Raw genomic sequence first — 25,103 nt, forward strand, 5'->3', positions numbered from 1 at the left:
GTAGGATTGTCATTTAGGAAAAAAAAGAAATTATTTTTCTGGGTAACAGAAGAATTGTTATTTGTTGGCTATCCCACTTGCCTGGGCAGTCAGGTAGTGCTCTGAGTCACAGCTGGTGATGCTGCAGTGCAACTCCTGCTGGGACCCAGTGGGAAATCTTCTCCCTTCTTCATTTTCCCTTTGCTGCAGAGTTCTCTTTCAATGCAAAGTGTCAATACTTCTGTGAAAGTGCAGCATGAACGGGATTTGTTACCATCTTGCGAGGGTCATGATGGGGGAAAGGCAAATGAAAATAGATGTCCCTCGTGTGACAAATTCCCATCCCATAGTGATAGCACTTTGGTCCTTGAATAAGCACATCTATAGAAAGAAGCTTTTCCCTAGCAGGCTTGGTTAGAGACGCTGTCTAGTTAGTGATACAAGTTTACTTCCTTGCTTAGTCCCTGTTTTGAAATGCATCAGACTTTGATTTTTAGGATTATGGGGGTTCCTTCTGTACTTTCATGTTTTATCTTTTATTGTGGTACTAAAAAAATCTAAGAAAATAAAATTTCTTGTATACAATGAAATGAATCAACTTATGTTTAATTTCAGTAATTTATATTTAGTTTATGTTGATCTTTAGTTTATATGGTGGGGTTTTTATGATGTAACTTACCTTCACAGGCACAAATTCTTGACTGAATTTGTGGAATTATCTTGTGTCTGCTTGACCCATGAAGTTTTCAGATATGTTTGGACATTGTTACCTTCCTAGAAAATTACTTCAGATTTAATATCTTACTGAAAGAAGAGTTCTGCAAAATGTGATTTGCTTTTAATTAAGTAAAAAATTAAATTTGCCCTTCATTAGAATATTTCACTGTAACAGTGCAATCTTAAGAAGTGTTTCAGTTTAAAGCCAGAAGTCATATAAGAGAGCAGATGGTGCTTAAAATGTAAATCTGCTCACAAAACTCATTTTCTGTGTAAAATAATGTTAGTACCTTGTTCATTCAAAATTAAAAGGTTTATAATCTTCCTATATAGGAAGAAGGGAATAGTATAGAAGAGCTTGGTTAACCTTCTTCACCAGAACTGATTCCATTAGTTTCCAGATTGAAAGCAGGTGATGAATTACCTTTCATTTTTTAGCTGAAGCAGGCAGAAATTCAGCCTCTGTAACCAGAATGAAAACAAGGTTCTGAGATAGTCTCATGAAAGTTGTTCCCTTAGATTCCCTTCATGGATGTTGAAATATGTAGAGACTTAGACAAAAGAGGAAGGTGAAAACACCTGTTTTTATGTTGAACTCAACAATTTGTTGTCATAATGGCAGATCTCCCTAACGGACATTTAAATACGAATCAGCAAAAGCTGTTGTGCAAAGTGTGGCCAGGGCATGTGTGAGATGAAGTTGTTAGTGTATAGATTTTAACAGCTGACATGTTAAGTTCTATAGAATTTGCTTGTAAACATCAACACGATTCACCTTTTGAGTCTTTCTGGATTTGCTTCACTTAACACAGGCTTCCCAGGAAGATTTCCTTTCTGATGTACATTAGGTTCAGCTACCTGTTCTGCGGAAAAGGAAAAATCCCCCCTTGCATGTTCGGTTCTGGCTCGGATTGGCTGGTTTCTTTTCTTTAGGATTGTTTCACGGAAGGTCCCTAGATCACAGAAATCAGCACAGAGAATTTGTTAAAGAGCAGACTAGAGTTCAGGTTTGCAGAGGGGAATGAGCCTTGGAGCCAGTGGTATCTTGCTGATGAACTATTTTTATGCAGTACTGAAATACCTATGTTAAATCAGATCTGGAATATTTTCAAAATTCCTTTTGAGATAATGTGTCTCTGTATGCAATACATGTATATTAGCTGGTAAATGTTCATCAGGTAATGCTTCATTATATTTTTGATACCATAAGGAAAACTCAAATCATATCAACATTCAATTCTGTTGAAAATCACCTAGTTGCAGTCCTACTCCACTGGTGTATGCAATGTGCATGTAATTACAATGAAGTCTTAGACTGCAGTTAGTTTTCTGGACTCCTTGCTTAAATTTCAGAACCTGCAGGTGTATTTACGATTGTTAAACTGCAGTATATATATCCACCATCCCCTTCCCTTCCTGAATAATGCTTAAATAAAAGCTTTGATGTCCATGCCATCAAGAAATGTGCAGTTGCCCTCTACTGTATTAATGTACCTTCCAAAAGATGTTTTCATCAAAAAAGTATCTCTGAATATGTTGAGCATCATGGAAGATACACTTTCACTTTTACATACACCTGACATAAATTACTGCTGAAAGTCTTTGATGTTGGAGATATCCACTTAGTAACCAGAGGAAAAGCTTTTAGTCAGTTAAAAAAAAAAAAAAAAAAGCTTCCTGCTGAAAGGCCTAATGTGTTTAGAAGAACCAGGTGAAAACCCAACAGATTGTATTTTGTAATGAGGTCGTATTTTGAAAGTAGCAAGCTTTTTCATCAACATATTGAATATTTTCTTAGAAGTGTGAATGCAATAGATGCCACAATAGTTTGATACAATTACTTTGGTAAGTAAACAGAACTTGAATTGGCATCTAGATTTGCAAAGAAAGTCCAGCATCGCTGTGGATAGGTTGTTGGCTGTGAGTTCAGAGCACATGTATCTGACCAAATCCAGAATAACAGTATTTCAAGGGTTGTTAAACAATAAGTAATATATATAACAGAGTATAGCAAAAATAGATAGTTACCAATTAATCATAGTATTAAAGCATTTGAAATTGATACAGCTGACTGTCTTACAGTATGATGTCTGCTGATGCTGAAGGTACTTTCATACTAAAATGAAGTGATGAAAAAGCACCAGCCCAGTTTGTTAGTACACTTAGCTTATGGTGGCATTGATAATCCACATTCCTAGAAAGCCGTGGATTTACACACTAAATATGCTTTTGCTTTCCGAGGTTTTGCTCTGCATTTGCTCTACCTGGTTTTACTTTGTCTTGTTAGATGAGTCATCTTTGAAACTGAATGAAGTGATGACTTTTGTTCAACTTATTCCAACTCATCTTACTGCAGTTAGGAAATGGGATAGAGCTGCATGAGTGGAAAACCTACTGCATGTATTTTTGTGCTCATAGAGCGCTGGGGGTGGGGGGGAGTAACTGGAATAGCACTACCATTTGAAGCCACCTTAGGTTTGTCATTTAATATCAGTAATGTTTGAGGTGCACTGATTTTTGTAATATTTAGGAAATTTTTTAGAAGTTTGGGTTTTGCCTTGTGGTTCAAACAAAGTGAAATTGCTGAATTTTTGGTTAAATGTGTCACAGTTTTATTTATTCCAAAGTTCAGTGTACCCATAAACTTTCTAATGAGAAAATGCCTTTATAGATTCTTACCAATTAATTTCAACTAAATTAGATAGACTAAGTGCTTTGTGTTTACTTTTAATATATTATGCAGAAAGAAAACATATAGATTTAATGAAAACCTGACTGTATTTTAAGGCATTTTGTACTTCAACATATGTATGTAACTCAGTATCTCTTTAGCAAGATATGCTAATGCATTGCAAGTGGAAGAATATCTCTAAAATCCCTGGGGGCTTAAATAAGGACTTAAATATTTCAACACATCTGGCTCATTTAGAGCTAATGCACTGAAGGGTGACTCATAATGATGAGACTGCTGGGAGTTCTGGAAGCTTGAGGTGCACCTGCAGCTAATGAATTTTTGTGTCTAATTGCACCTAAGTTATTTTAGACTTTCAATGTTGGACGTAAAAGTGCACTGGATGAAGTGTATTGTGTGAAGCTGGCAGGTTTCATGGAACTTCCCAACGTGATGAATTTTCAGTGTGGTGAAAATGTAAAGGTTCGAGGTGAAAAAAAATTGTGTTAGGTGAATAATCAATGTTGCTGTGGTTCATGTCAGAACTATAAATATGTGATATGAGAAATTCTCCAAGTATGCAAATTATTCTTCACACATACATATGTTTCATAGTGAATGTGCTCGTCTTACAGCCACGATAAAGTAAGTAATAATTTTTAGGTATTTTAAAGAAAAAAAAAAGGAGGTAGAATTGGCAACTGCTTTCAAAGAAAGTTCCTTTTTCCAGCCTGTACACCAGTTCCTATTTAAGTGTGCAAATGAGGAATAAACCCATGTGGTTATTAGTGGGATTAGTTTCAGTTTTTGCCTGATGCAGTAAGTGATAAACTTTCTGCCTCTCATAGGTCTGAATCAAAGTTTCAAGAACTTTCCTTTCTACTTAAGAAGAAAACAAACAAAAAAAAATTGTGAATTTGAATCAGAAATTGCAAAAGCAGCAATGTGTGTAATGCTTATTTCCAGTAGTAATTTACTTGCTGTTCTTTATTTCCTTGGCATTCACTTCTCTGCCAGGGGTTAGCATGTCAAAATAAGGATTTATTGAGGTTCTTCAAACTAGATGTATTCTATTTCAGAACCTATCCAGCACATCAGGGAGTCTTTTCTAAATATATTCTTCTTCTTTCAAGCTTCAGATACAAGGTATTGAAGTAGCCTGGCTGCTATTTCATCTTCTTAATAGTTTTGTCAGAACATTATCTATAATTCATAGCTGAACTTGGGACAGGAGGACTTGCGAAGATCTGATAGGGAAAGGAGATTGCAAAGTAATAGTATGCATAGCAGAATATGACCTCCCTTATTTCTGCATAGACCTGTATTTCAGATCTAATCCAGCGTGATGACGATACTTGTAAGACCTGTCTTCAGTATCTTCATGATTATCAAACTGTTGTCAAAACCTGCATCTGAAAACTAGCACTTGATTTCTGCATTCAGTCATAAGGAAATGATTTTTTCAACCTAGTACTCTCATTCTTTTGTATAGAGAATTTAAGAGAACAATTTACTGTAATATCTGAAGCTTGTTAAATAGTCCTACTAGCAGTGTTGGGCAGCAGGTTTAAATTTATTTAAAATGCTCTTTTGAGAATAGACTGAGGTTTAGAATGCTCAGGATCATGAAAATGAAGGGGAAGTGATGAAATACGTATACACTCATCTCTCAGCTTCCTAAATAATCTACTCCATTAGGCACGTGAAGAATCAAGGTCTGAAATAGATAAGTATTTAATTATCCAAATATATTCTATTTATCCTTTTATAAGGGAAAGTAGAATATCCTTTTAGTTTGTTTACTTATCCTTTTAGTTTGTTTTAAACATGCAGTGGTTTCCCTAAGCATTTTTCACGTCCTCTGGGGGAAGAAAATCAATTTGAAATATCAGCAACCTTTTTTTTTGGTAAGTTTCTGGGAAAAGGTACAATTTTCCAGTTGTATTAATATTCTAATTTATCAGTAAAACCAATTGTCACAGTTATGGTCTTTTTCCTTTTTTTTTTTTTTCTCTCTTCTCACAGACTGTAGAATGCAAAATTTTTCCTTGGGATCAGATATCCATACTAAATAATTGAGAATTCAGAAGCTTAATAATGTGTTATTGGAATTGATATAGGTAGATTTCTAGCACTAACTTATGTCACTTTCTATTTAGATGCAATACTCCTGTTTCATAAAATATACTGCTTCTGTTAGGTGTGATTTTTTCCATCAGTTACCTAAAGAAAAATTACAACTTGCATGTGACTTTATCAATCCTCAGTTTTCCAGTTTTTGCCTGTGAGCCCTGGATATCAATACACCATGTTAATTAATCTTAATGTGAAGGCATTTGAGGTCTGCTATTATTTTGTATACGTGTTGAGAATGTGTTGTGATTTTTTTTTTTTTTTTCAGTTTGAACAAGGGTAAATGTTTAAAGTCTTTATTTGTGGTTAGAAGTAAGTCAGGAGTATACCACCCTGCTGTCTCTGCCATTCCTTTGAATAACCTATGGTAATTGGTTAGTTGTTAAAGCTTTGGTCCCAACCAAGAAGTCTCTCGTGCCAAATGCTGGTTAATATCCTTAATGTCTGAAATGACATGAACCAGACTAAACCCAGGATGTCTGCATAGAATAAGGAATTAATACAGTATTGGGGCTCAGAACTCATATGAACCACAGAGCTTGAGTGGTGTTAATAATTGCTTTAAATTGTGGAAAGTGCAGGTGGAAATTGTTCACTAGGATCCCTGTTCATGGGATGCTGTAGGAGATCATTTGCAGTCTCGGTGTTCCTTTCAAAGCAGAAAGGAACTTTGGCCTTCTGTTGTGCTCTACCTACCCTCCTTAATCTGTGTTTTCTGATGGTGAAGCTGTAGATTGAGCTGTTGGAAATAATCATAGTATCAAATGTTGAAATGGAGATAATTTTCACTGTCTTTTATCTATGTCTATTGATTGAGCAACACACTTCGAGAATTCAGACAAATTTGTGAGCCTTAATCTCCCTTTGATAAATTCCCAAGGACAGCCTCTTCATAAATAATACATTCCTAAATGTTTTTAATGCTTCTGCCATATCAGTGTCTGGTAGCTTCCTCAGAAGAGAAGCCAGGTTTGCTTGTTGATCTTTCTGTTTTCTTTTATTTCTTATAAGCATCCTGTCTAGGTCCTTGCAGTCCTCTAGCAATAAACACTTGCTGGTTAGCTGCCACAGATCTTCAAATACTTTAATATTTCCCTTGCTACTGAACAACATAAACTGAAGGGATTTTTTTCATGAGCATCCTGAATGGTTGAACTAATGGAATCACATTACACTTAAGTGATCTTTTTGATCTTTCTTTGAAGAGCTCTTTAATCTTTCAAGGCACACAGTTGGTGAGCTGTTAGATAATAACAAGGGAGACAGAGATCTGGAGGAATTATTACCAAAAGCTCTAAACACTGATTGTTTTCATTGTTTGCATAATATACTATAATACAGTACTAGGTTTTAAAACTTAGTTTTGACTTTGTTCTGAACTTGCAAATGCATGAAAATCACTGTATAGTATGAAATATAAATGAATGCATAGATTGCAATGAACCTCTTGCAATAAGTGAAATGGCCTCAAGAATGTGCATAATAAATTCAACCCTTTGGAGGAAAACTCTACCAGTAGCTGAACTTTTAGGAGTGATAATTCCACGGAAAAGTATTCCCTGCTACTCGGGCACCCTGCGTCCTAAGACCTATACAGGAGAACACAGCATTAATCCTCAAACCAGCAGACTCCCAAGGCAATTAATTATGGTGAGCTCCATGTATCAGATGAAAATGGTAAAATAACTGCCTACTGTTGGGGAAGAGGTAATATTTGAAACAATCAGCAGGAAAGCCAATAAATCTGTGGAGGTTTGAGCTTGTCTTCTCTAACAGCCGTACTGTTGATGAAGTAGGGAGCAGTTGAAGGTAGCTATTTTTTATAGACTGAGTTTTAGACTACATAAAAAATATTTCACTTTTAACTTATTAAAAATATTTTTCATTTTCTCCAAGGTTATAATTTTTCTCCTTTTTTTTGGTGACAGTAATTCTGTGCCTGAATAATAATTCCCTTTCCTTATATCTGAATTTCAGGATTACAATATGCAGTAGCTTTGCAAACTGTTGAACCTAAGCATGAGTTCATGAGCTATTTCTGAGGTTGCCCATCCATTCTTTGCAAAATGGAAAAGCAGATGAATCATTATTCTTTTGAGAGCACCCCAGAAATATCATCTCAAGCTTTAGATTCTGCTTGTGTCTGTGTTTATGCCAGATGGCTCTGGCTTAGTTGGCTGGGTGGGCATTGTACTGGAAATAGTTTAACTGTACTTCATATAGCTTTATTTGCTGTCTCATTAATTTTAACTTTTCCAGAAGTTTTCCCTCTTCAGAAGCCATTAGGGTTAAGTTTCATGCCGTGTTAAGAATTTCAAGTAACCAGAGAGAGAGCTGTATCACATCACAGGAGCAAAACAGCTATTTGACACTGCCCAAAGTATGGCTATTCTCTTATATTTGAAAGATCTTGAAGGTGGCCTTTTTTTGTTCTGTTGCCTCATATTGCTCACTCATTTAAAAACTGTTATTTATGTGATTGGCCAAAATTGAAGTATAGCAAAGAGTAAGTAATTTGTATTATATACATGCCAAAGCCTGTAGTTATGTGGGTTTTTTATATTTATTCCATATGCAATTAGCAGCCTGTGTTGTGTATATTTATATGCTGGGTTTGACCTTTTCTCCTACTGCATGTTCTGCAAGTGCAGACACTTATTTTGTCAGGGTGGCACAACCATTTGTCACTGAGCAAAACCTGCAAAAGAACCTGGAATGATTTGTGGTGTGTAGGTTGATTACATGTCCTTCAGAAGCCTTCTGAAAAGAGCGAATAGCAGCTCATTTATTGTTGTAAACAACAAAAAGCCTCTTGTCCTAACTGCTGCTCATGTTTGAAGAGAGCTTTTGCTCCAAGGCATGATTTGAACTATACTTCATTTACCTGAGGTTACTTCTGGCAATGATTTTTCTATCACCATTTGATTTTTTCTTGTTTGTGTTACTTCTTCTGACTTTTATAAGTGCATGGCCATAACATATTGAGAAAACACTCTACAAAATAACGTTGAGTATATAATATCCAGGTCTTGTAGAGACCATGAATTCCCAACAGGATTTCAATTATCAATTAGTGCTGCTTGCATTTCATACGTACAACATCCAAGGCATGACTTCAGAGTATTTGAAAGAAAAATGGCTTTGTCAATAGGAACTGCAGTATACTTAACTTAGAGATAAGGTGTAAAGAGACATATATTTTACAATGCTCTTCACTTTTCCAAATAACTGAAGTATCAATGGAGAAAACAATTCCTGCTTCTCTAGAAAGTCCTAGTGTGAAAGTGCTTTTTACTTTAGGGAGGGTGTTACTATATTAAATTGACTTTGTTCACCAACTTGCAATACAAGAACTGTTGGGACTGTGGGGTGGTAAAAGGTGGTGAGAATGGAATGGTTATTTTCCTCACTATTGTTTGCAGATGTGATTGGGTTAATTTAGAAACTTTAGTCTCATTTGTCGTATTTAAGCCAAACTAGAACTTTGCATGTGAACTGTAATAGGAGGGTTAGTGAGTCTCAGTCTAGTAAATAATATTCCTGACTGTAAAGAGCCTAAATCCAGTAGCTGAGGGAGATTTTCATCAATAAAGCCTAATAGTTCCACTTAAAAATAATTGGGATTTTTACTTGCCTGAAGTGGCCGGTAATTCAGAATAGGGCTGAACGGTAACAGCAACTGCTTGTAAGTGAAAGCATTCTTTACTGTCGTGAGTGTATGCCTGGCATGATTTTTTTTTGGTGTCTTTGGGGGAAATTTGCATACCTTGTGGTCCAAACTGTGTAGGCTTAGTAATAGTCCTAAATTTTTAGAAATATATTTATAGGAGTGGTAAGTCAGTTATATTTACGGCAAATGATAGCTTAGTTTAACTGCATTTAAAGTAGGATGAGTAGAGTATGTTGTTGTATTTATAATTCTGAGGATGTCTTTACTGTATGGGATCCCCAAACCTGGAGAAATAATTGGAAGGGACTGCAGACATTCAGGAAGGACTTTCACCAGCTTGGATGGCTTCTACTGCCTGTGCTGCAGGCTCTGTTTCCAGTGGAAGTTACCTAAACTAGGGATGCCATGGAGACTTGCAGTTTATGGGTTATGTTTTTCTTAGGTGACTTCAATCAGGCTCCAAAGGATTTCAGTTACCACTTGAACCCAGATCTTAAACATTTTAGGTGCAGAGGGACACATCCAAAGCTATGTACTTACTGAGGTCCTAGAAGGTTTGGCTTGCATTAAGGTGAAAAGAGTAATGATTGTCTCATCCCTAAAGCTAATGAACCATAGAGTTTCCTGAAATACTGACTTTAGATATCCAAATTCAGACAGTTTCCTCTAATTTTTACCCTTGTGGTCTAAATAAGGGCAAGACCTAGCAAAACAAAAGCAAGGAGTTAGAAAAATGAAAAAGATACCAGCAGGATGGTATGGTTTTGGTAGGTAATTATGTGCAAATACTTGGCTCTTAGTTGATGATAATTACATATGCTTTCAGATATTGCAGAAAGAGTAGGCTTTTGGGAGACTTTGCATTCACAGTGGTTTGATTGACTGTGATTAATGACATCATTTTGGCTAAATGATTTCTATTGCCTTTCTGTAAAGGCCAGAAAATGTAAAACACAGTACCAAAGTCAGAGGTGAAATGCTAGTTGTACTTGAAAATGCTGAATATGAACGATTAAAATAGAAAATATCTCTCTGTAGGAAACTGCAGGTGTGACTATTCTTTATGTCTTAGAATACAAGACATTGTATTCTACTATAATGGACTCTTTATAGGTCTGCGTTCTCATTTTCAAGCATAGCCTGAAAATACGTGACATTTCTCTCTTAAATCTTCTTGATCTTCTATTTGATTACACATGTCCCACTCTAGTAATGGTCCATTAGAAAACCAAAAATAAAGCATATTTAATATGTAAAAGTTTCTGATTTGAGTTCATATTAAAAGTAAAGACAAATTAAAAAATAAAACAGTGTCCCTGTAGCCTTTTACTGAGCATTGTTCTCAGCTTTCTTGAGGAATGATAACCATTTAAAATACCACTCATTTGTGATACAGTGTTTAAGTAACAACAACATAATTAACATTAACTATTTACATATCTTGAAGATCTAATTTTGCTATTTTTACATGGAAGTTTTTAATCTCTTCCCTGATAAAGAATCAGTCAGCAGCAGGAAGGGTTAGGGTTTTTAAAGACTTTGACACTACCTGTGACATTCTAGATGCCCCGTACCCTACTGAATGCTAGTTCATTAAAACACTTGCTCATCGTTGGTTGCTGTTTGCAAAAAGCAGTAATAACACCTTTGCCAGAAATGCCTAAGGGCAGCTGGAAGGTTTTGCTCCTGGGGGAATAGCCCAGCAGCCCGTGGACTTGCCTTCATTCTCTTCCACAGCTGGTCAACATTAAATGAAACGCTGCCCCTCCTAAAGACACCCTTGCACTTGAAGCTTGTATTTTTGTAACATTTTATTTAGGTGGAGTTAGAAGTCTTTGGATTTAGGACCCAATGCCTATCTCCTTTTGTAGCACTGTCTTCATTTCAGTGAAGCCAGCTAGCACTAGCTGGAGAATTTTTTTTTTTTTTTTTAAGATATGTTTTACAGAGATTTGGATAAACCAGAGCTGCTCTTGAGTCCATGATTGTATTTTATAAATTTTTAAAACATAAAAAGTTGAAGCTATACTATCCCGGCTTCAGGAGATGTGAGGCTGAATGTTCCTAAGATTCTAAATATCAACTGTAATGAAAAGCATTATATGCATTTGAATGTATTTTATCAGGTAGGAGGTATTGCAATAAAATTGATTTAAAGATTGTGGAAGTGAATTGTGTGACTAAAAACTGATTGTAATTGCTAGAATAAAAAAAATTATGAATAATGAAGCTTCAAAAATGGAAAGACTTCCTATTGTAGTGTTTGAAGTTGAGTTCAGTTGACTGTGAAGGTTAATTCTTTTCTTTACAAGAAGTGTTCTCTACAAAATGTACCTTAAGCTTACTTTTAAGTCTTGCTTTTAGTTTCAAACACACTTTCATCTCCAGTTAAATTTATTCCAAGTGTATAAACAATCCTTGATGCCATTTTAATTGTATAAAGAAAATGAGACCAACAGAAAATTGGTTTGCATTTAACAGTGGTAGACGGGCCTAATTGTTTACTTCTCTAAATTCCCTTGCTAGATACTGTACTTCCCCTGTGAGGTGAATTTCTGTTATTACACAGTGGATCATGCATGATCAGGCACAGTGGGAATGAAAATGTTGTCATCACAATGTTAGGAGATGGAGGAAGCAGAAACCTAAGTTTGTAGCAGTAGGACGTGGAATGTGCAAATGTTTGGTGTGTATCTTCCACCATATGAATTATGTGGAGAGAGTTATTTGTGGGCAGCATCTACTTTCTTGCTTCTCTGCTTTATGGTACTCACCTAGTCAGTGTACTAAGAAATGTCTGCTACTTAATACCTGTTCATTTCCTTTTTATAATCTTGTTTAAACAGCTCTGCCAGGTGTGAAATATTTAATCTCATGCTCATATCCTGTTGATGACATCTTGTGCTCATACATCAGTCTTGAACAAAGGTCCTTAATGATTTGGTCTGATTTAGTTCAGGATCTGTGACTGTGCAAAGTTGGGGAGCCAGTTTAGTAAACATACAAAGCTGAAAGCAGACATTGGGGGGTTTTTTTGGTCAAGATTAATGGTAGCAATATTGTTAAAATAGACCAATTTAAAATGTGACTTAGGTGTTTTGATAGGAAAAAGTGTTTATTAATTTCCTGCATTATCCTCTGTTTTCAAAGAGTAAATTGTTTCCTTCCTGCTCTTTCTGTTACAGCACAGAGCTTCTTTTTCTGGACACTCAAGCACTGTTCATCCAGTTAAAGTGTTTTTGCTGTTACTTCACAAATCTTGATCATGTTTTCTATGAGAGTAGTTTGAAGACCAGCTCTTTTTCTGTCTGAAGATCAGCTCTTTTTGTGTCACTCTCATATTTCAACTATTTTTTGTTTTTCCTGCTAGTGAGCTGTAACATATCACCTAGAGTCTGTGTTTGTGCCAGCCCGAAAAAAGGAGACAAGCACATGGCTAAAAAGTTAGAGGGGACAGCGAGTCCAGTGTTCTGCTAGGAGCTGATGCTGATAGTGACCCTGGCTATAGCAGAAACATGATATAAATCATGCCACCCATCAGCTTACCCTTGGCTGTGTGATTCTCCCATCTTCCTTGCACTTGCATTTGTGTGATTGTTAACTGTTCATGGAATAGACTAAACTGAAAATTAGTAGGTTTTTTTTTTTTCCTGTAATTTTGTTTTCAGGCAGGTTATCTCCCTTGAATCAGTTCACATAGTCACAAAGTATCAGTGACCAGGAAAGAAAGGAAGTAGGATTTATGGCAGCCCACTGCCCTCTGCAACAACAGCTAGAGAGTGATTAAATATTCAAGTGGTAATTTAAAGACATGTATATGTGTAGAATTAAGTAGAAGATTCAACAAAAGGCTTGATGTTAAGATGAATGCAATTTTCTGTAAATCATATTTTTTGTCTTTTACAGTTGCTGCTAACTTACAGAAGATAGTAGATGATCCAAAGGCCTTGAAAACATTGACTTTTAAGTTGGTAAGTAAAAGCATCAATGGAATAAACACATTATCACAGTATTCATATAGAATCTGGGTTCTATCTAAGTTACAGCAATTTTGTTGAATAAACGTATGGATAGATAAAGTGACTGAAATTGCCATGTATTAGAGCAAAAGCTCTAATACAAACGCTGTTTTGATAGGACAGCTCCATAACTGCATGGGGAAGGAGGCTCAGTCACATGAGTTCTCAGGCAGTCTGAGGTTTAGGTGAGAAGCTGCAGTAAGAAAACCCCTGGGAAGAATTGCAGAAACAAGTAAAGCAGAGAAAACTGTAATATCTAGGTTAACACTCTTTCACCCCCACCCTCTTAGCTCTACCTGGGCTGAAGTGTCCTCTGTTGATAGACATACTGCACCAACCCCATTTTTTCAAACACCTGCCTCATTTTTCTTGTATGCAGGTCACCTCCACTGCTTGCTTCTCCTTAGTTCTTTTCAACCTTTTTTCAGTTGACCATCCACACCTGCAAGTTGGTCTTTCTCCCACTGTGTTTTATTGCTGTTTCTCCTTCTCCACCTCTTTCTATCTTCTATATGTATGTCATCAGATCCTGGGCTGGAGCTTGGGACTCCTTTCTGTGCTGCATTTTGACCATGGTCCTTAATTTTCGTCAATTTTGATCATAGCATGATAGATTTAATTTAATATTAATAAATTTACATTGCAAAAACACGAGTCAGAATTGATGTGCTGTGTTTGTTTTTATTTCTTGTTAAAATGAGGTTGAAAAATATATATACCTGAAGCTATTGAATTAGTAGTTATGCAAATGCCAATTAGCTTTCAGCACCTCTTGCTGAGAGTGACTCAGTCACAGGAGAGACTAGACTGAATGTCTGTTAAATAAGCAGGTCTCCAGAAGCACAGCTCTGTTTATAAAAGCAGCTGCTGTAGAGAGCCATTTTTAGACCTCATTGATGATGATGATGTATTAATTCAGGACTCTTCTTCCCACGTCATTCTTTATACAGATCTGAGGAGTTTTAGCTGACTCCTTTGAACTAATTTTTCCTCTACAGTGCAGCAAAATCCCCAGAACTTCCACATTCCTGGTGAGAAGGGGTTGGGGTAGTGGAATAAAGACATTTGATTCAAATTCTTATCTTTCTCTGGCCTTTGCTATAAATGTAGCTTAAAAGCTAATGCTTTTCTTTTTGCAGCTGATCTGTGCTCTCACTGTCTAAACATCTGACTTGGCTTTATTGTGTAGTAAATAGCATCTCACCAACAGCATTTAGATAACAGATACTTCAGAGGCTCTGCAGAAGCCTGGGTTTCTCATTCCCACACTTAAAATAGAGGCTTGTGATACTACATTCCAAAATGTAATATCCCATACTATCCAGCTTATACATGTTGAAAACAAATCCACTCGAAAATTTAGGTTGGGATATTTTTTTCTATTTTTTGGTGATTCAGTTGGTTTTATTGCTGGGGTTCAGTCAATGACACATAGAATTTCAGATTCCAGTTAGTGAATGCTGCTATCATCCTGCTACTTACCATAATCAGAATCAGACAATCCACAATCAGTGTCTTTGTCCCTGCTGTAGGTTAGTTCCACTGGATAGGTAGAAATTCTGGAGGTTCATTTTTAACCTTAGTTTCTTCCTCATACTTTTGACCTAGGTTTCCTGCACTAGTTGTTATTGTGACGGGGAAAGACTGTCAAGTTCTTATTGAGATGGGGAAAGACCAATACAAGAAGTGTCTTAATTTATTTTTCTCCTTGGATTAATTTAATATATGTTCTGCTTCTGCCTATTTCTATATTGTACAGTGAAGTTGCTAAATGAATTGTTGCTTATGAGAACTCTCTCATATCTTTGTATGCACTACTGGGTCTTTGTTACCTCTTAGCAAGATCTTGCTGAATTCAAGAACACTTTTATGCAACTTGATTAAAACATATTTTGTTGGTAAATATTTAATGGAGATTAAAGTCTGAATGTAGCTATTCCTATATCCATTCAGAAAATTCAATTGAAAAATATCCCTTAGTCTAGGATTAGGTGCTAGTATTTCTGGACAAGGAATCTGGTTAGTATCTCACTACTTAAAGGTCGCTGGTATTTTGCTGGTATATAATATTTCAATATAATATTCAAACAGAAAGCATGTTCATCTTTGGGGCCAGCTTAAATCATAACTATTTTTGTATTTAATTATTACCAAAATAGTAAAGAAAATTTTTAAGGTGAGGTGCCTGGATGGCAGGGGTTGGATTCCCCCCCTTGCATATTTTTAAACAATGTATCTTTGCTCTTAGAATGATGTAATTCTACAGAACATATATAGTATTAAATATCCCCTAGTTGTCTTGGCTAACACAGAATGTAAACTTCTCTGTAGGATCCAGCTGTCCACAATTTGGGAAGGAGGCTACTTTAATACACAAATAATCTTGGAAACACTCAAGGAAACACAAAATTACTGCACAGCATAATTTACATTTTGTGTAAGGACTTTGTTTATGAAAAAGGGTGGCAAAAACCCATTAATGAAAGAGTGTGTTCAGTCTCTACTGAATACTTTCATGTTATAGTTTGTGTATAGTATTTGTATTTATGCTAAGCTAAGTTAAAAGATTCCAGGTGCATTAAACAGACATAAGATAATATTTATTGATAAGGAAGGCATTTAAAAATCTATATGCATCTAGATATATTACTTAGCATGTCTTTGAGGAGATTGATAGCTAGCTAAAGTGTAGAACGATGTTGGTATTATTAGCACTTTTTAGCATTAAATTTTAAGTGCAAAATTCAAACTCCATTTATTTGGCAAACTCCCAATCCAAGCACCATTCAGATATCTGAATAGCAACTAAGAGGGATGATCTCAGACCTCTAACTTGCTGCTTCTGTGGAATAGGAGCTGTGAAATACTGTCTGAAGAGAGAACTCCTCTTCTCTGAGTCTGCTCAAAGTAAATTTGAAGGAGGAGCCTGATGTAATGCTTCCACAAGTGCCAACACAGCTTTATTTCTGGTCGTGAAGATTCAATGGATTGTGTCACTTAGTGCACCTTGTATGCACAATTTGAGAGCTCATTACCTTAAAGCACCTGTTCACGAGCCAGTTCTGTTAAAGGGTTCAACTGCTACTAATCCAAAAAGGATCGAAAGCATTTTTATAGGGTGAACCAATTGTTCTGTTGGGGATATTACGTGATATGCAAAATAATCTGAAGGCATCTGTCATAAGTAAGTTAGCGTTGCACATTTTTCATCCAATTCTATTAATATTTTGACTTGTCTACCATAGAGATAAAAATGTACAAACCCCAATATTTAAAATAACTCTTTTGTCCTGCAGAAGCAGCTTTTGTTTTTAAAAATCAAAACATAAAAATACTTTGCCTCCCATATATTTTTTCTAAAACAGACCTAAAGTAATAGTTTAGTCGTGAGCAAAGTGGTTTTATGTTCTTACTGTTATGTATATGAAAAATGACCTGATCACTTGTGCCAGTTTGTTTGGTGACAGGCTTTACTGAGGAATCTAAACTGTACAGTTTTAAGTACTAGATTGTACTGTCAGGAGGGAGCTGTCCTTTTGCAAATATTGGTATTTATTCTTTGTAGGCTGCTTCAATTTCTTGTTAAAAATTCAGCTGGTTTGTATTCCAAACTAACTTGCTGGCTAGACTCATGAGACATTTACTGTGTACAGCACAGCGGTAAAAAGTGGATTCTATTCATGTGTATTAGAAGCTCTTCATGAGTGAAAACTGTTTAGTCCCATGAAAAAGAAATATGGCTCCAGTCTGGAAAGTTTGGTTTAAAGAATTTGGGTATTTCAGTGTCCATTTTCCAGGTGTTTTTTTTTTTTTTCCCATATTTTTTAATATTGACTACAGGAGTTTGCAATAATTAAGGACGCCATTGGTTGATGCTGTTAGAGGCCACATGAAGCAGTCTGAAAGCTTTCCTTCAATCAAGCTGTTTGCTGACTGGACAATATGGGGAACCTTTATATCCTAGCTGTCAAATGCTGCTTTGTAGTGTGATATACTAAACATTTCTGTTTGTACTTGCAGGCCTCTGGCTGTGATGGCACTGAGATTCCTGATGAAGTGAAACTGATTGGTTTTGCTCAGTTAAGTGTCAGCTGATGTCTGTCCCTTGACCCCAAGCCGAATTGTGAGATTGCGAAAAAGCCAGCTTAGATGCAAAGGAAAACTAATGCACCACACACTGAGTTCTGCTTCATTATCTAGCAATTCACAAAGTCAGAACAAGCAAAGCCCACAGCTACACCGCTGCTGTTAACGTTCAAAATGCTCTTAAATGTCTCTTAGCAGTTGATTTGGATTCCCCCTAAGTGAAGAGCCTGTGGAAATGCTCTCAGGTGGCTGTATTTATTGATTATTACAAAAGGAACTTTCTATCAAGCTTACTTCTTTCATAGACTTTGAGTGATACTATTTTACCTGTACTTGTGGTTGATAATACTGCCTCTATTCTGTTACATTTAGGAATTAACATACATATAAAAGTTTAGAAATATTAGCCAAACTTGAATTCTAGATTTAAAAACAACTGTGAATTTTATTTTTCATATATTTATGCATTAAACATACTAGAAATAAGAAAATTATTTGACTTGATTATGTGCTATTTGCAGTTAATCTCCCGCTATTTAAAAAAGTTTCAGGTATGTCTTTGAAGTATTTGGTAACTTCTGGGGGTTTTTTGAAATAATTTGATTCGGCATTAGCAAGCTTTTGTTGGTTGTGTGTCAAAAAAACAGTCCACAAACCGATCATCAAGGGAGTGGGAGGTGCCTTGCAGATATTAATGTTTTAAGAATGTGCCTGAGGCTGCTTAAATAAATAATCTCCATTTTCTAGAAGTACCATACATATGGTACAATATATATAAATATATATAGTTATCTGAGCAAGAAGGGGATGTGCAGTAGCAAAGGTGTTAGAGTATTTTGACTATGCTTTATTGGCGAGTCCATGAGCTAGAGCAACTGTGAGCTGTTGTTAAGGTAGAACACTTACTGTGCCCATCTCTGATCTGACTTACCCTTAATGATAGAAACCGGTTTCATACAGGTGAATAAAAACTTGAAGAATGGAACTGAAGCTTTATTTGAAGTTCTGCAAAACACCAAGGTGGAGTGAAAATAATAGGGCTTTGTGCAATGATCAAGTAAAACTCTGTTACAAAAAAAACACTTCAACCGAAGTAGTCCTCTGCTTAACCTGTGACATAGATGTTATGGAACCTTAGAAAGACTTCTGCTTTTGGAGACGTGTTTCTCAGAGGTTACACTTTAAACTACTTCCTAGTTAATCCTAGATAAGTGGCAGCTCTTTAATGTACTGAAAACGGCAAATATATATTGTTCAGAGAAGTTATTTATAATGTCATAATTGTTGAGGTGTTCTAGAACTATTTGCATACGACTCAATGTAATCCCATCCCATCCTACTGTTTACATGATGATTACTCCAAGATGGCTGCAAAGGTTAAAAAAATAAAATTAAAATAAAGATGTATTGCACAAACTGATTTGTATTTTGAATTTCCATGCTCTGAGTGGATTACAGCGTTGTTATTAAAAAAGGCTGCTGCCCTTACTTAGTTTGGGAGCAGCAGCTGGGGAGGAGGAGAGGGAATACTGCTTATGCCCTTTGGGTAGAGAGTTGTTTGGCTCCTTGCTCTCCAGGGCTTCGCAGAAGCCATTTTTAAGGCTCCCAAGGGGTAACTTCAAGAAAGCGGTGGTTTTCCCGGGACAGGCGCCGGCTGCCGCTGGTTTGCGTGGGCGGAGAGCGGGAGGGCCCGCGGTGGGGTCGGCGGCCCAGGTGCGGCGCGGTGGGGTCGGTCAGGCGTCTTGGGGCCGCTGGTGCCCGCAGCGCTCTTGGTGGGCTGGCTCTTGACAGCCGTGCGGCTGGCGACCACGGTAAGCGAGCCTTGCGCCGGGGGCCGGGGCCCTGTGTCTCTGGGCCCTGCGCTGGCCGGGGCCAGGGCTCTCCCCGGGCCAGGGGTCTCTCGGCTGTGCGGGCTCGGAACGCAGCGCGTCCGCCTGCGGGGCGGGTGCGAGTTGGCAGCTGGGCGTTCACCTTTGTGCCGGAGTGTGAGTAAATCAAAAAGGTGCCTGAAACGTCCGCGTGCCAGTGAGCCAGGTGATAACCTGCAGCACTGCGCTCGGAGGGGCTAAATTCTGAGCGTTCCTGTGGGATTGTTTCAATGTATTTTAATGTACGTTTCTCTAAGCATTGCACCGTTATTGACTAAGCCACCTGCAAAGGGGTTAGCTGCTGCAGTGCTCTCTCAGACGAAGTGAACGTTCAGGGAAGCTTCTTGTTTTCACTGTTCTAGAAAAAGAAGTGGAATATATATAGAATATATATTTGGATGGAAATTATGTTCCATTTGCTATATACTTCTCCAGAAGCTGCGAAAAAGTGTTGGGATACAAGTAGCAACTGTCAAAAGTGCTCATCTGCTGTGCTGGTTGGGGCTGCAGGAGGCATCTCAGTAAAGAATGTAGTGCTTTAATTGAGGCATTGGGAAGTGTTGTACCGAGGTAAAGGTGTAACAGTTTTTGCTCTCTTGTGGTCTGATGCAGAAACACGGCAATGCTTCTGTGGTTCAGTGAGGCAGCAAATTAGTGTTGCACTCGTCACAGCTGTGTTGGGTTTTAAAACTTTTTTGTTGTTTTTACTGCTAAGATATTGTGTATAAATACAATGTGAGCAAAATGCATTTTTAAAAAGGGAGAAAGAAAGGGTAATTAAAATGACATAAGTAGTTTATATTTTTAGTATATGCAGGTAAAAAAGGTGAAAATATATGGTATGTTGCAGTAGAAAGCAGTGAGTAAGCTATGATAGAGTAGAAGTAAATGGCAAATGTAATATAAATTTGCTTCTTTATTATTATATACACATACTCTGTTGAATAATAAGGGAGAAAACTAGCAGCTATTAATTTGTTCATGTTTACATGAGAAGTGTTTAGAAGCTGGATGAAGTTCTTACATGTGTGACACGACTTGCTCCAAAATAGTTGTGTTGCTGGTGTTCCTGATTACAGCACCTGTCTTGTTTGAAAGAAAAGGTCTCTAATTAATGAGGTGAAGCTGGAACAGGGGAGCTACCATGTAGCTGTCTCCAAGGCCAGGAAAATAGGGCTTAATTAGATGGTGCTAAAAATATAATCATCTGTATGGTGATTATATGCCAGTGCCTGCAGCTGGGCACTTGCAGGCTCTGTGGGCTGATTAATGTCAGTGTCCATGGAGCCAGCCATGCCAGTGTGCTGTGCTTTAGCTTGCTGAAAGTAGCTCTGTGGGCTGAGATGAAAGTCAGTCAAAACACAGTTCTGCATTTATTAGTTTCAAAGTGTTAGGATGAAAATAAACGTAGCATTTCGCTTAGCACAAAACCAGGTCTGGAGACTAACTGCATGTGTAAAGGAGTGGGAGAGAAGGGGCATTTCCAGCCTTTTATCTCATGGGACTCCAGCGTGGGCTTTAGGCCAGCAAAGCTGTTTCCCATGTTGGCAACATATGCTTTTTGTGCCAAGAGAACAGGAGCACATCTCTTCCTTCTGACAAGTGCTGACCTCAGATCTTCTCACCAACATACACGGAGTTGTGCATTCAAACTGCAATTCAGCTAGCTAGTTGTGAAAAGTATTCTTGTTTTCTAAAATAATATCCTGTGTACTTATCACAATTTCCTCTGTTGCCCTAGAACACCCTTTGTGAGTGGGAGTGGAAGGAGGAGCAGGGAAAGAAATCAGGAAACATAATTGAATTTTCTCTCGCCCATGTTCGCTCCCAAGATAAAGATGTGTGCCTTTTCACATAGCTTGGTCCAATGTCACTTCTCCAATTTTGGGGCTTCCAGAGCAGTCCTATGAAATTTGATTGTGAGGCATCTCTTCAGAATGTTTTTAAACACTGTTATTTCTCTGAGAGGGAATGCTGTGTGCAGCTTGTAAATGGTGTGCCTCCCCCTCATGCTTTTCTTTAATCAGAGATCTGTTTTCCTTTTCACCACCTACCTCTGCATAATGATGTTGAATGGTGAGATTGGCCTGTGCCTGAAATCAATTAGCTCTGATGAGGAATCTGACACAGACCTAAAACACTGCTAATTGAGTGCATTGAAAATGCTGATTTCTGTTTAGCAGGGAGCAGAGGATGTTGCTACCAGTTCCCACCTTACCCTCCCACATTTTACCAAAGCAGCAAAAAAACCAGAAGAGAGACCTTGTTGATAACAAATAGCAGTTGGTCTATTTTTTCTCTGAATCAACTGTGATGGAACTTTACTCAGTCAATTGTTGTGGGTTTTTCTGTTGCATCAAGTTGGCAGCCTTTCCACTGTCTTGCGATGTGCTCACACATGTGTATGCACAAAGAATGCTAATTTTAAGGTGAGAAGCTGGAAAAGCATCAGGAGCCTAAATCTTTGAGTTCCCTGTACATGAGCTCTGTTAATGAACAGCTAGGTTTACTCAAACCACAAAAACTCTCAACAAAGTCCGGTTTCCTTGCATTTTATTGCACAGTTGCCCATCTGATGAAATAATCCAGGCGTATTAGCTGAGCACTGTGACATTTTAGTTACTCGTATTCCCTCAATGACTAAGAGTAACATTGCAATGCACATAAAAATGTGGTTTTATGGCTGCTTTATGCTTGTTGGATTTATGCTCATCAAGCTGCTTTCATAGTTGTGTTCATCTCAGCTGTTGAATCAAACTCAGTAGTTGTGAAGTTGTCTGCTGCTAATAACATTGAGAATATGGGCAATGGTGGCTCAGTGAGCAATTACAGAGACAAGGAAGAGTATGGGGTAAGAAGGAGAAATATAATTTTCCCTGCATAAACCAATAGGGAGGCAATCCTGTCCTTTTTGGGACGTGCATATTTTGCCATCTAATTTTCAAGCATGAGTTTGAAAGGCTGTGCTCATTTATTGTCTCAGTAGGGTGTAGAAAATCACTTATGCAAGTGGATGTGTTTATGTAGAGAAACAGCTATACAAAATAGAATTGAAGTAGATGGAAAATACATGCCTTTATTCAATTTTTCCCCATAGGTACACTTCTAAAAATTAATTTTTAAAAAAGCTATGTTTCAAATAGGGAGATTTATTTATTTATTTGTGTATTTATTTATTTTAATGGAAAGAAACCAAATTGTTACCTGGTTCTTTTTCATCCATGTAATCATTCAGACTCATTAAGGAAGGATGCTGCTCATGAGAAGGAGTTCTGGAATTCTTTAAATTTACTTTGAGCAAAAAGGCTTTTTGAGTTGTGTCATGTTCACTCTTTAGACCTCATCAATGTAGCTTTCTTTCCGTTGAGGACAATTGAGTTATGACATCTCAAAATCTGCAGGAACATGTGGTTATTTGGTAATACAATTGTCTTTTCACATAAAGAGCACTGTGCATAGCTGTCATCAACAGGCAATTATAAATAATGAAGCAGAAGAACCAAAGAGTGCCAAGAGGGTTTGAGTAGGCGGGCTTTGTGCTGCTCATGTCCTATAAAAATAAAGAAACAGGCAAAAAGATTTAGCCTCAGAGTAGTAAAACTGCTGTGTTCTGGAAGACAGGCTGTGTAGTACTAAATGGCTGCTTTAAGGGAGAGGCCTGCATTTCTGCCTGCATCTCTGCTTTTGAAAGCTTGGAAATGGTTTTGAGAAGCATTCTGGTATGGTGGGGGGGAACCCACCAAACTGCTCCCCCTCCAACCCACACCTGTACTGTACCTGTGATGGTTTATAATATAGAGGGCAAGGAAAACTTTTGAAGACTGTTACCTTAATCTTCTGGTATTTGTATAAAGTTGCTGAAAGTTTTGTTTTTTCGTTCTGTGAAAATAATATCTTTTGCCAATGCCCTGCATTGTGCTACTACTCTATTATTGACCAAGAAAGAGAAAAATAAAAAATCAAATGGTCAGCAAACACAAGTTTTTCAGAGCAAGGGAGGCATGGGTGTCAGTGCTTCCTCTTCTCCCAGGCCTCCCTGGGGTTCCTCCGTCCTGCTGCCCGCTGCTCCCCTCCTGTGCTGGCTGGTGGGGGGAGGCTCTTGTGCCATGGTACAGCAGCAAATCCAGCTCTCACCGAGTCTACTCATTGCTTCCCCAGGGAGAACTGAGCCAAGGTCTTTGGCTCTGAATGTGCCCCAGCAAGAAGTTAGCAGTGCTCCATTCTGAAGTAAAAAGTAGCCTCCTAGAGGTAAATTTCCTACGCCTTTTTTGCAGGACTTAGTTCTTAGACAAAGAAATTGATTTTACAGTTTTCCAGGTTGTTTCTGTTGCAGAGATCTTATCGCCATAGGCTGAAAGCCGCAATTTGTGAAATTAAATAAAGTTCCACACCATGTTTTTCAGCTCTGTGGAAAGGTTTTTGAAGTAAGTGTTTACAAGGAGGAAAAGTGCAATGGTCATGTGGTTGAGGTTGTTAAACCTGAAACTATTCCCAGCTAAGAATCCTGTTGCATTCAGGATCTGTTTCTCTCTGATTCTTTCTTCTCTCTCCTTGTTAGATCACCTCTGATTCAAACAAAGCACTGGAGCATTTACTCTGTATTATGAGAAATAGGAAGAGGGTGGAGAAATCTGCCTTGAATTAGAACAGAGGATCCAGAGGGAAGGACCATTATTGAAATCTCGGCCCCATGAATTAATAATACTTCACAACAGCTTCAGTGGGACTAAAATTTCACTCCCAATCTGTGTCGATTATGAGCTCCTCAGTTTACTCCTGGGGCTGTAAAATGGAAAAGGATCCAATCGTGAATAAAGAGTAGGTGTGATTTGAATGGAAGGTGATTACTAAAATCTTCTGAAGTCTTCTCCCCTGCTTGTGCTGCAAGCTTTTCCTATTTATAATGGCATAGCAGAGCTATCCAAGCAGAAAATTACACCAGAGAGAAAGAGTTTTCTGATTATCTCTGATTAGGTTCAGTGCTAACCTTGTAAATTTGCTTGTCAGATGGGGCACTGCCAAATCACCCATAAACCTGATGTTTTACAAAAGACAGAAAGGATGAGGAAACTCCTGCACTTTTGTATTGCTTGATACTTCTTTTTCTCCGGAAGGATTTTTGCAAGGATGAATCTAGACTCCTGGACGAGAGCTACTGAGCTACAATTTAATGTTACATTACTATGTAAAAATGCTTTGTGTTCATGGATTTCTCTGTATTTATGTGTATGGATTTATAAGGCCGACAAGGTCCGAATCTCTTGAGGTCTGTTCTGTTTGAAGGTAGTGTAGCCTGGATTGATCTGTGCAAGTCAAAGTAGGGCTGTGTTTAATCAAATGTGTCAGTGTAACCCTTTCCTCTTTTTTATCATCTTCATATGTTGTTGTCAGCTTAGTTGAGCTTTTTCATAGCCAAAGATTTTAATTTTTAATAAAGTAATTGCAGATGAAGACTCAACAGTAAGGCTATATGTATTTAAATCCAAATAGGGATTGTTGGGGGGCTGTTATATTTGCATATGCCCTGTAAAATGTTTAGGCAACATAAAGAGTTTATGCTAGAAGTAACAGTACTGAAGTAAATTTAATATTCCTTCCCTTTTCTGGTATAAGCTGATGGCCTAAAAATACCCTTCAGAACAGTACTTGTGACGTACCAAATAGGTGTCAGTTTAAACTGAAGACAGCTATTGGATGCAAACAATTACAGCCAAGTGAATCAAACATTCTGTTTCAGTCCAGGAGAGTGAACAGGTTTGCTTTCCGGTTTGGGGTGTGTTAGATGCGTGTATTCAGTGTTACTGAAAGGCCACGGTGTTTTACTTGTGACGAAATTGGCATTTTGAAAATGCTTGGTACCATTTTGGTTTGCTGAGGGATATAGTTTGAAATACTGAGACATGCAGATAATATATTCTTAAAATCATTTGAGACAAAGTGTGTTCTTTAACATAAGTTTC

At 37.5% G+C, this 25,103-nt stretch overlaps 1 protein-coding gene and 1 long non-coding RNA gene across 3 annotated transcripts in view; both read left to right on the forward strand.

Moving 5' to 3' along the window:
* STK39 (serine/threonine kinase 39) overlaps nt 1-18,705 on the forward strand; it is an 83,882-nt gene extending 65,177 nt beyond the window's left edge. For both annotated transcript variants that reach the window (XM_066190005.1, XM_066190004.1), the window contains exons 16-17: nt 13,077-13,141; nt 17,210-18,705. In XM_066190005.1, coding sequence (XP_066046102.1) covers nt 13,077-13,141; nt 17,210-17,284 — 140 coding nt within the window. In that variant the 3' untranslated portion in view covers nt 17,285-18,705. The remainder of the gene's footprint in view (nt 1-13,076; nt 13,142-17,209) is intronic.
* Nucleotides 18,706-19,006: 301 nt separating this feature from the next.
* LOC136293344 (uncharacterized) overlaps nt 19,007-25,103 on the forward strand; it is a 60,385-nt gene continuing 54,288 nt past the window's right edge. The window contains exon 1 of the long non-coding RNA XR_010722138.1: nt 19,007-19,086. This is a non-coding gene — a long non-coding RNA (uncharacterized lncRNA). The remainder of the gene's footprint in view (nt 19,087-25,103) is intronic.

Source organism: Chamaea fasciata, unplaced genomic scaffold, assembly GCF_029207755.1.
Source record: "Chamaea fasciata isolate MVZ Bird 193981 ecotype frontalis unplaced genomic scaffold, bChaFas1.0.hap1 SCAF_8, whole genome shotgun sequence".
Classification (NCBI taxonomy): domain Eukaryota; kingdom Metazoa; phylum Chordata; class Aves; order Passeriformes; family Sylviidae; genus Chamaea; species Chamaea fasciata.